The 12,303-nt window shown below is 37.8% G+C and overlaps 1 protein-coding gene across 3 annotated transcripts in view; it reads right to left on the bottom strand.

Moving 5' to 3' along the window:
* Positions 1–71: 71 nt before the first annotated feature.
* faima (Fas apoptotic inhibitory molecule a) overlaps positions 72–12,303 on the bottom strand; it is a 98,850-nt gene continuing 86,618 nt past the window's right edge. For 2 of the 3 annotated variants that reach the window (XM_057852851.1, XM_057852852.1), the window contains exons 3-7: positions 11,897–12,119; positions 5,748–5,866; positions 5,379–5,607; positions 4,030–4,079; positions 72–1,526 (exon numbers count right to left, since the gene is read on the bottom strand). In XM_057852851.1, coding sequence (XP_057708834.1) covers positions 1,377–1,526; positions 4,030–4,079; positions 5,379–5,607; positions 5,748–5,866; positions 11,897–12,119 — 771 coding nt within the window. In that variant the 3' untranslated portion in view covers positions 72–1,376. Of the gene's footprint in view, positions 1,527–4,029; positions 4,080–5,378; positions 5,608–5,747; positions 5,867–6,379; positions 6,573–11,896; positions 12,120–12,303 lie in introns of those variants that run through there. The other variant, XM_057852853.1, reaches the window with a different exon arrangement.

The raw sequence follows: 12,303 nt of genomic DNA, 5'->3' as shown, positions 1-12,303 counted from the left end.
GAAACTACTTGTTTCATCTTTGGAGTGTTTGTTATAGGATGCAGGTAATATTAAAAAAAACAGTAAACACGTACAGTTTTAAGTTTTTACTACAAGAAATATTTATGAAACAACATTCATATTTCATTTCCATTAACATTACTAAACCAGTTGCAGGATATTAAGGATACTACTCAGAAATGACACACGTTATCTAAACAAATAGCATATACTGTATTTACTTTAAAAGTGGAGACCAGAATCACCATTAATATGTTATTCAAGTAACACCACAGAGATGCTTGACAAGAAAATAGACAAAAACCTCAAATTCGTCACTATATATCTGTCATAGTTGGTAGCAATCGGAAAGGAATTCACAAGTACAAGTTCATGTTGGAACTCTGAAAAATGCCAAAAGGACCCAAGAAAGATTGAAGCTATAATAGCCTGCATAGCTTGTTATTATTGAATAGAGAATTCCTATGATGGACATGCCTACCAAATTTCTAGTGGAAATGCTGTGGAACTCGTTGAATTGATGAAATACCGAATTGGCCCGAATATAAGAAGGCCCTGATTATAAGACGACCCCCTCTTTTTCAAGACTCAAGTTAGAAAAAAACTTTTTGAACACCAAATTAATTTTTATACAGAAAATAATTACAGTACATCTGAAACATGATTATTACAATATATTTGAGATAAAAAGCATGTTATTTTGCCTCATTCAAATCTTAATATATTGAACATTTAAATATGTAAACTAAAGTGCAATCACATTCGTAAATTAATGGCTTCAGGTTTTTGAAATGTCAATAAACCATTCTATTGTGATAAAACAACAAAATTGCAATAAAGTCTAACTGTAACTGTAGTCTTGAAACAATTCTGAATAAGGAAAAACATTGCAATAAAATAATGTAAACTGGTTAAACTTAGCTGAGATCTGTCATGACAGAACGTCGCTCCAATGATATCTGGCGCCATCTAGCGTCGTGAATGGGTATAATGTCTAGACCGCGAATATAAGACAAACCCAACTTTTTCAGTCTTATTTCAATTCAAAAAACACAGTCTTATATTCGGGCCAATAAGGTATTGAATGGGATCCTGGGAATTGCGATGGATCTGATTCAGGCAAGACATATGAGTCGATTAAAAAAACGAAAATGTAATAAAAAAATACAGTTTCTCTATAGTGGCTTTTCAGCAGTTACACAATGAAGTCAACATGTTTTCACAATACAGTACCAATGAGTTGTTCCAGTGTTTTCTACATATAACCAAACAGCAGGTCCATGAAACTTCTATTAGATATTTAGGACATTGAAACATCACATCTCAAATATTTATGGCTCTTGTTATAAATAGCTATATAAAAGTTGAGCCAAAAGTCACTCAGTGCATTCAGCTATCTCCGCTCCGTCCACTAGAAGTGTGTGAATGAGTCCATCTCGTCGCTTTCCGCTGCTCACCGCCTTCACGCAGCAGTTGTGCTCGCCCAGAGTGAAGTGGGTTTCTGTGCCATCTTCCACAAATTCACCCTGAGGGAACAAATCAGACTGTTTGTGGTGTCATTGAAGACTTCCGAGAAATCTAAAATAGGGGGCGCACTGTTATGAAGTTATTTCAGATGATGATATAAATTAGGGATGTGACAATATATCGAAAAAGTGATACAGTGGGGCAAATAAGTATTTAGTCAACCACCAATTGTGCAAGTTCTCCCACTTGAAAAGAGGCCTGTAATTGTCAACATGGGTAAACCTCAACCATGAGAGACAGAATGTGTGAAAAAAAAAAAAAAAAAAAAAAAAAAAAAAAACAGAAAATCACATTGTTTGATTTTTACAGAATTTATTTCAAAATTAGAGTGGAAAATAAGTATTTGGTCACCTACAAACAAGCAAGACTTCTGGCTGTCAAAAAGGTCTGACTTCTTCTAACGAGGTCTAACGAGGCTCCACTCGTTACCTGTATTAATGGCACCTGTTTTAACTCACTATCGGTATTAAAGGCACCTGTCCACAACCTCAGTCCTCAGACCTCTTTGACAGCCAGAAATCTTGCTTGTCGGTGACCAAATACTTATTTTCCACTCTAATTTGGAAATAAATTCTTTAAAAATGAAACATTGTAATTTTCTGGGTTGTTTTTCCACATTCTGTCTGTCATAGTTGAGGTTTACCCATGTTGACAATTACAGGCCTCTCTAATATTTTCAAGTGGGAAAAACCTGCACAATTAGTGGTTGACTAAATACTTATTTGCCCCACAGTATACCGCGATACTTTGTAGCCCAAAAGGTTATTCATATGCTCCCACCGAGAAATGAGAAATCGTCTAAAAAAGATGTCACTGTTTAAAAGATAATGAACCAACAGGTTGCTCTCAGAATCTTCCACTAGAATCGAGTGTACGTTAGCTAACGGCGCTAGACATCCAATTCATTTTAAATGGACTGGACGTCTGGCGCAGTCAATGGCCCTGAAACTCGAACATTCGCAGCCACTCTTTTTTGAGCATTTATAGGTCACTTCCTGTTAATTTTAGGGCATTTACAGCTACTTCCTGTTGATTTTGAGTAAGGCTGCAACGACTATAAGATTAAAATCTATCATTAAATTTAGTTTCCAACAAATTTGATAATCGATTTTTGCCAGCAGCTATGAGCAGTCCCGTTTGGGTCTTTCTGTGTAATGTGAGGCTCGCTGATTAGAGCGAGAGAGAGTTCACTGCTAGTTTGCCACACTCAGTTTGGGTTGCTGAATCAATAACTACGAAGTGTCGAAAGTTCGATTGCCTTTTGTGTTGTTAAATCCAGTGTGCCTCAATCAGAGGTGAGTAAATGAAGCCAATTATATTGTATTCTTCGTTGATGAGACGTTACTACTTAGCACGGAGCACTAAGCTAATTAGCGATTATGCTAATAAGTGTCTTAAGTGTCTGTTTATATTGTGTTTGGAGAAGCATATTAGCACTTGAGTTATTGTTAGATAGTAAAGTTGTCTCATTTCTTTTTATTAAAAAAAAAAAAAAAACACCCACATAAATCCATTCATATAACAGCTTAGAGTCTCCTTTCAACACAAGCTCCCATTCAAACTGTAAATTGTTGTACAAGAGAGAGTACTTTGAAATTGGATTTAGATTGTATTAATCAAACTGAAAACGGATTCATTACGGTCTGCATCCTCCATATTCATTTTTTTTTTGTTTAGTTTAAAGTAAAATAAATCAGTCATTGAAACAATTCATATCAGCGCTTTGCCCACAATATAAAAAAATGCTAATCAACACCACTTTTTATCTGAATGAACAGGACTTTTGTCTTTTTTGTGTACTGAGAAATTCTTTTTATGTTTTATACTAAGAGCCTTTATTAAAAACTATAGGCCTTTATTAAAAACTATAACAAGCTTTAAGTACTTAAAACAGTACAGTTGTAAACTACAGTTAAGTCAGGAGGCTGTAATAAAATATTATTTTTGAAGGAAATAGTTGTCCATTTATTCCTCATTGTTACCTAAAACATGCCTAAAAAAACTTGAAAAAAGTGACATTTATCTGAATAATCGTTTAATTTCATCGTCAGATTTCTCGATTATACGAATAATCGTTAGTTTCAGCCCTAATTTTAAGTCACTTCCTATTCATTATGGGACATTATTGAGTCACTTACTTTTCAGTAACCCAAAAATCAACAGAAGTGAACTGTAAATGCCCCCAAATCAACAAGAAGTGACCCATAAATGCTTCAAAAGGAAAAAAAAAAGTGACTAAAAATCAACAGGAAATGATGTGAAATGCCCCTAAAATTAACTGACTGCCCGCCAGTGACGGGCATAGACGTCCAAACTATTTGAAATCATCTTTATCGACAGCCTTGTATTGCAAATCATGAGGTACCCAGAAGTTCCCATCCCTAATATAAATTGTGAGCAAGTCTACCAAAACCAGACACTTGGGTCAAGATTTGAGAAATGACATTTTACCTTTAGCTAAGACACTTGGTAACTGTTTAAATAATGTAGAATTGCACTTACTGCAGTCTCAATCTTCTGTCCGTTACACCAAATATCCATGGTGTCTTTTTCTGTAAGATAAAGTTGATATTAGGGAGGAGGTGACTAGGTTTTGATGATCTACTGATGATAAGTCAGTCATGTGAGCGACCGGTTTCCTGAGCAGTAGGTCACAATGGATTAACGTGGAGAACAAGGTGGTGTGCGCTTAAAAGAAGCTTAGCCTAAATGCTGACTCAGTAGGCCACTCTGACAGGGCAGAAAGTGAAGACTCTAAAGTGTGAATTTGAGGTCCGTTGGATGGTTGTAAAACCCCAATTTAGAACCCTAAAACAAGTTACAACTCTTACTTGAACTCTAAACTCCTATCTTCAAACCATAATGTGTAAATCTACAACATCAAACTCCAAACAAGGCTGCAAGCCTAACTCACAAACCAATTTTGGGTTGAATTGCTTATTTAGAAAAGAATTTCTAGAGCGGGACTTAGGAAAATGTCATCATATTGGTCCATTTTTGTAGCGGAGAAAGGATATAGTGTAATTTTCGGATCCTGCGGCTTATAGTCCAGTGCAATTTATTTGTTATTTAGGTTAATAGGTAACACTTTATTTGACAACGGCGTCATAATACTGTTACAAGACCGTCATAATGATGACATGACACGGTCATGGGCATAAATGATTGCTCATGACATATGTCAGTAAGTGTCATCCGGCAAATTTTGTCACTAACTATATTGATGTCCAGCTTGGATCTTTTACATCCATTCAAAAGTGAGATAATTTGCCGGATGACACTAAATGACATCTGCCATAAGCATTCATTCATTCTCATGACAGTATCATGTCATTATGATGGTCTTATAACAGTCTTATGACGTCACTGACAAATAAAGTGTGTCGGGTTAATATCTTTTGGTGTAAATATCCCATAATACAGTGAGTACAGCTGCGGCTTATAGTCCGGTGCGGTTATCTATAAAGAAATGGCGTTTTCGTGTCAAATTTATTGGGTTGAGGCTTATAGTCGGGTGCGCCTTATAGTCCGCAAATTACGGTAAGTGCACCATTTGTGTAGGTGTTGCTTTAAAACCAAACGAAACTGTACGGTTGCTTTAGGTCAGATTACAGCATTTTTATGGAGATTTTGTTTGTGGAATAAAAAAACAAACAAACAAAAAAAAAGTATATTCTTAGATTTTCATTCATCACCACTGGCCACCATTTTTTCCAACACAGCTCTGTCAACTAAAATTTATGTCGCTACGGCTCGGACAAGTGTGATGGTAATGTCACATGACAAAACCTGGAAAGGTGGTGGTGGTGGTAGTAGTAGTAGTAGTAGTAGTAGTAGCAGCAGCAGCTCACCCAAAACCACCCTTGAATCCGTCCCGTCGAGGTTGAGCAACCAGGTGCTTGTCACCTTGGCCCTGTTCTCCATGTACTTCTTCAGGCTCTTGCCATTGATCTCCAGAGTGTACTCATAGGCAAACCCACTCACTGCATCAATGTTTATGGTGGCTTTTGTGTCCAGCTTGCCCACCACGAACGTCTCTTTCCCCACCAATTTGAACATCCAATCTCTCCTCAACACCTCCTGCAACACCGATATGGGGTGAGATATGAACGCCCCCTTAAAACATGCTATAATCCCTCAAACTAATTGACCAGCATGTTACAATACAAAGACACCTTCGCACTATAATAAAATGAAATTTGAGACAACACCAGATGTACCTTTCCATCGACGTGGATGACTCTCTTGCCGGTGGTCGTGCCGTGCTCGAAGGCAATTCTGTGGACCCCGTCGCTGAGCGCGACCTCCCACACGCCAGCGAGGTCGGCGGACATGCTCGCTGCAGACGACAACAACACAACAGAGGTGAGGGCTTCACTTCACTCTGGATGTCAAATAGCATATGAAGAGCGACATCGTCTGAAATACGTCACGAGAAACGCAGAAATGTGCAACGAGGATAAAAATTCGAGCGGGTGTTTGAATTTGCTTTTCAATGTCAACCAATGACCGATGCCGTCCTGTTTCCTTGTAAAATAAAAGCAGCAAAAGCTCTGGTGAAAAATACTTAATTCACATTTTTTAAATGTTCTACATCATTTAGATTTGTTACGCTTAATAAAATACATTACAATACTCAAACGATTCGTTTTGTTTGGTTTCGGTGCAATGCAGTCCCAACTTTACCTTTATTTTGAAATACAAAACGGAAACCGACGCGTGAACAGTGACTATAGTGTAACCTTAACCATTAGCTTTTGTCCACTGCTAACGCGAAAGCATATCTGCTGAGAAAATGCTTTTTTAAAATTCAATTTTGACTAAATTGGGTCTATTTACCCTTGTACATTACCTTGAGTTCCTTGTGCGCTGAACTCTAGCACAGGTGCAAAGGTCTTGAATGACTTTCGACAGTAGTTTTACAATGCAGCGTTAGCTCGAGCAGGTAGCAATCCTGTAACCATAGCAACCGACATCCGCTTACGTGTACGCCTGCTCCGAGGAATGCGCATTTAAATTAAATAAAAAGGAGACGCAGTCATTGTATGCCTTTATAAAAACATTTAACATTTTATCCCCCTTAGAAATATGAGTTTAAATAAATACGCTTGTAAACAGTTTATCTCGAGCCGCAACTTTTAACGCTGTTGACTTATAGTCATCAATTCAATTACAAATTGTATCTGAATTGTATTAATCTCTTGAGCAATTTTATTTAAAAAAAAAAAAAAAATCCAAAAAGGCTAAATCATACTATATGTATAGTAATTTAGATGAAGGGTTTAGTGTTACAATTCTTCAGCCACCAATAAGCAGTAAAATAGTAGACAATTTTTGCAGTATTACAAAAAGACAACTTCACTAATTACTGTTGGAATCAGGAAAAAAAGCAGTTGTCAATCAAAGGTCAACTGGGGGGAATAAAGCAATTAACAAAAACATGTAATCAAAATACACCAAGCAATCTGTTCTATGTATAGATACAGTACAGTATCTCACAAAAGTGAGTACACCCCTTACATTTATGCAGATATTTCATTATATCTTTTCACGGGACAAGACTGAAGATAGGACTCTTTGACACAGTGAAAGGTAGTCAGGTGTACAGCTCACTTTATGACAGCGTAAATTTATTGTTCCCTTAAGACAACTCAAAATACAGCCGTAAATGTCCAAATCACTGGCAACAAAAGTGAGTACAACTCTAAGTGAAACTGCCCAAAGTGTCAATATTTTGTGTGGCTGCCATGTTTTTTCCAACACTGACTCAACTCTACTGGGCATGGAGCTCACCAGAGCTTCACAGGGTGTCACTGGAATCCACTTTCCTCCTCCATGATGGCATCACGGAGATCATTGGAGACCTTATGCTCCTCTACGTTCCAATTGAAGATACCTAAAAGGTGTTTAATAGGGTTTCAGTCAGGGGACATGCCTGGCCAATCCATCACATTTATCCTCAGACTCCATAGAAAGGAAGTGGTTATCTTGGAGGTGTGTTTGGCATGATTGTCATGTTGTTGGAATACTGACCTGTGGCCCAATTTCCTGAGAGAGGGGATCATGCCCAGCTTCAGTATGTCACAGTACAGTTGGCATTCATGTTTCCCCTAATAAACTGTAGCTTCCCAATGCCGGTATCACTAATGCAGCCCCAGACCATAACACTCACACCAACCAGCTTGACTGTAGGCAACACACACTTGTCTTTGTACCTATCACCTGGTTTCTGCTACACACGCTTGACACCAACTGAAGCAAATAAGTTCATCTAGGTCTCATCAGAGCAGAGCACATGGTTCCAGTAATCCATGTCGTTAGTCTGTCTTTAGCAAAATGTTTGCGGGCTTTCTTGTGCATTGTCATTGGATGAGGCTTCCTTCTGTTACGATTAGGGTTGGGCATCGAGTATCGAGCATCGGTGGGACCCGGTTCTAACACTCTGATGGTCCCGGAACCGTTCGAATTTTAAAATTTCGATTCCATGTTTCAATACCCTGACCGTCGAGCGAAAAAAAATTGCTGCCGAAAACCACGAAGAACAAGCCACAAGAAGCGCGTGTTTGTTCACTGCAACTTGACTACAACCATGGACACGGTGCGGCGGCGCTCAAAAGTTTACAAAAAACACACAAAAAAAAAGACCAGTCAGCTCAGTGCAGCATTTGCAACACAACTATATCATGCAAAGGTGGCTGCACGGTGGCTTCATGGAATACAAGTGCCGAGTAGTATAGCTGAGTGCCGCTCCAGTTATCTAACCAGTTAGAAAGGTAAGTAAAACAATAAATTATGTCTGTTTTATGCTGTTCCCGCGATCCGACCCCGGATTCAGCAGATGATGGATGGATGGATGGATGGATGGATGGATGGATGGATGGATGGATGGATGGATGGATGGATGGATGGATGGATGGATGGAGGAAAATAGTACGAGAATAAGTCGTATTATTACGTCAGGCTATGGTCGATATCACATGTATATAGAACTACATGCGAAATGACAGACTCTCTGGCGTCAGTAAACAGCCGCCATCTTAAAGCAGTAGACGCCGCCGTTAAAAGCAACAGTATTAAAAGATCTTCAAATTATAATCAATAGAAGAATTTATACTAATGCTTCGTCGTAGCTCCCAGCTAAGGTACATATATGGCAAAAGATAATGTGTAAATGTTTTCTTTGTGAGCTTTTGAAAAATAAACATCTTTGTGAAAGTGCTTTCTTGTGGAAAAAAAACATCACATTCAAGTTCAAACACTGATATTTATATACAAGTTACAAATAGCCCTGTGAGAAGTTCATAAAATTGAGAAATTTTATATTAATTGTATTAATAATAAAATAATAATAATAAATAATTACTTTTAAATGCATATAATGTAAAAAATCATCCAGAAGTTAACACATTAATATAAACTAATACATTTTTAAACTTTAAAAAATTTTTTGACCCTGCCTCTTTCTTTCTTTTTTTTTTTAACCCTGCCTCTTAAAAGAATCAGAATCGAAACCGGAATCGTTCAATTTCAAACAATGGCCAACCCTCGTTACGGCAGCCCTGTAGACCAATATGAGCCAGTGTGCGGCGTATGGTAGAAGCATTGATAGGCTGACCCCCCCATACCTTCAACCTCTTTAGCAATGTTGGAAGCACTCCTACATCGATGTTCCAAAGACCACTGGATGTGACACTGAGAATGTGCACTCAATTTATTTGCCTGACCATGGGGAGGCCTGTTTTGAATGAAACCTGTCCTGTTAAACCACTGGATGATCTTGGGTTCTGTGATGCAGCTCAGTTTCAGGGTGTTGGCAATCTTATAGCCTCTGCCATGTTTATGTAGAGTAACAATTCTGTTTCTCAGATCTGCAGAAGGTTGTTGGCGATAAGGTGCCATGTTGAACTTTCAGGAACTAGTATGGGTGTGTCAGAGCTGTAATACCAAAATTTAAAAAACCTGCAACCCGTTCACACCTAAGATCGTGTAACACTAATGAGTCATGTGACACTGGGGAGGGAAAATGTACTCACGTTTGTTACTTGTGGTTCAGAAATTAATGCAGTATTTTAAATTATTTTGAGGAAACAATAAATTTGCACTGATATATAAGATGTACACTTTTCACTGTGTTAAAGAGTCATATATTTAGTGTTGTCCCATGAAAAGATATGATTAAATATCAGCAGAAATGTGAGGGGTGTACTCACTTTTGTCCAATACTGTAAAGATTTTGTCCGTGGAATTAAAAAATTAACTGATAAATTCCATCAAATCAGGGGGGCCGCCATTTTCTTCAACACTGCCCTCGACTGTTAATAGGGCTGGGCGATATGGCCTTAAACATGTATCACGATAAATTGAGCAGATTTATCTCGATAACGATAAATGACGATAAATTCGCCCAAGCGGACTGTTATATAATTTGAAAATCTGAATCAATGCATCAAATACAGATTAACTATTTCTTGTGGATTTATTTACCAGCATTCAATTTTATATACTGTATTTAACAATTGTACATGCAGTCTAAACATTAAATTTATAAAAATTAGGGCTGTCAAAATTATCGCGTTAACTGGCGTTAATTAATTTTTTTAATTAATCACGTTAAAATATTTGACGCAATTAACGCACTTGCCCAGCTCAGACATATTTAAATGTCACTAGAGTGAAAGGCCCACCTGTTAATTGTGTTTTGCGGAGTTTTGCTGCCCTCTGCTGGCGTTTGGGTGCGACTGATTTTATAGTGTAAGTAATTATTGCCATCAACAATGGCGGGCTACTAGTTTATTTTTTGATTGAAAATTTAACAAATTTTATTAAAACGAAAACATTAAGAGGGGTTTTAATATAAAATTTCTATAACTGATTTAGAACTGATTTATTGTTATAATAAACAAATACAGTCCTTATGTACCGCATGTTGAAAATATATATCCATCTTGCGTCTTATCTTTCCATTCCAACAATAATTTAGAGAAAAATATGGCATATTATATAGATGGTTTGAATTGCGATTAATTACGATTAATTATTTTTTAAGCTGTAATTAACTCGATTAAAAATTTTAATCGTTTGACAGCCCTAATAAAAATGTATTGTAAGCAATAAGAATTCAAGTATGAACATTTATAACAGCGTGTATGACTTGAACAATGTACATTGTCAAAATCAATATGCCTGTGCAAACATGTAATTGTAACACAAATGACTTGCAGCTTGAACAGTACACTTCAAAAAGACAACTTATTGTTAATGGCTGCTGTGATATAATTATTAAATACAAGTGTTTACTTTATGGTTTAAGGGTTTTTTTCCCCCCCAGTGCATTTTTTCATAAATGCACGCACAATAAAAATAGCTGGGGCCATTTCTCGGTCATTATAAGTTTCGCCGTTGGATTGTACTTTATGCAGAATTCTTTACCATCACAAAAGCTATCAGAGGAATCACACACACAGACAGATACAAAATAACGCCACATAGTAATTGCTAGATGCAGTCCGTGCCCAATCCACTCATTAAGTTCAGCCGTTTCGACCAGGTTAGAGCCTCTATCCGACTCCATAACGTTCATTTGTAGCGTTAGCCGCTAGCTAGTTTTAGCCTGGCTACCAGTAGAAAGCACTGAAAGCACCATCTCCGGAAATCGTGAGAACAAAGGAGGACAGCGGGTGAAAGCCCGTCTGGATGCCACCAAGAGTCTACTAAATGTCGGTTGAAAGTTTGGTGAACCTCCCTTAAGCCACACTCCATCACGTTTTGCTTGTAGCGTTAGCTGCTAGCGTTAGCTTACCGGGCTTTTGTTTGATTGGCTTCCTGATGATCACGTGACTCCCTACGTAAGCACATTCACTGCTTTCTTAAAGGGGAATGAACATAGACGAACATTACAGAATCAAAGCGGGATGAAAAGACTGTTTTCTTGTTTTATTAATTTACCGAATTTACCGACATGGTCAAAATTACGTCGGTCATCGTTAAGAATTTCGGTGACGGTAAATTTTCGGTTTACCGCCCTGCTCTAACTGTTAACCGAAATTAATATCCCAATGGGGCCAAGTTTTGGAGGTGCAGGAGTATCAAAATGTGTCAAAATTGGGAAAGGAAATGTACTTTGTGGTTTTAAACGCAAACCCAAAGAGATAATTTTGTCCAAACTGTAAGGTCATCAACCCATAGTTATTATAGTTATCCTTGGTACGGTAAAGTAAATCCCTTTTCAGATTTGGTCATTTGACATTCATGATTCTTCCTGATAGAGCCGATGTGACCTTAATTTCGGTCAAAATCGGAGAGTGGGAAAGTCAGGCCATTCATATCTCAAGGAATGACTCTAGTAGTAATAGTAGAAGTAACTGCTCACCCAAGACCACCCTTGCATCCTTTATATCGAGGTCGAGCAACCAGTTGTTCATCACTTCTTCCCTGTTCTGTATGTTTTTCAGACTCTTGCCGTTGATCTCAAGAGTGTATTCGCAGGCTAAACCATTGTCCTTTATGATGATGGTGCCTTGGCTGTCCAATTTGCCCATCTTGAATGTTTCCTTGCCTGCCAGCACGAACATCCAGACCCGCTTCAGCACCTCCTGCAATAACAAAACTGGAATGAAATAGGACAACTCCCTCAAAACAATCTATAATCAGAAGAATTGAGTAGCATGTTAAAAAGACACCTGGGGACTGTTTTAACCCTTTAACACCGAACTTGTCGGTGGAGACAAAATTACGCATATCATCTTTGAAGCCTGTCATGCTGTAATTACGTCACAC

This window comes from Corythoichthys intestinalis, chromosome 12 (assembly GCF_030265065.1).
Source record: "Corythoichthys intestinalis isolate RoL2023-P3 chromosome 12, ASM3026506v1, whole genome shotgun sequence".
NCBI lineage: Eukaryota > Metazoa > Chordata > Actinopteri > Syngnathiformes > Syngnathidae > Corythoichthys > Corythoichthys intestinalis.
Note: the sequence above shows the minus strand (reverse complement) of the source record. Positions and strands in the feature narration are given on the sequence as shown.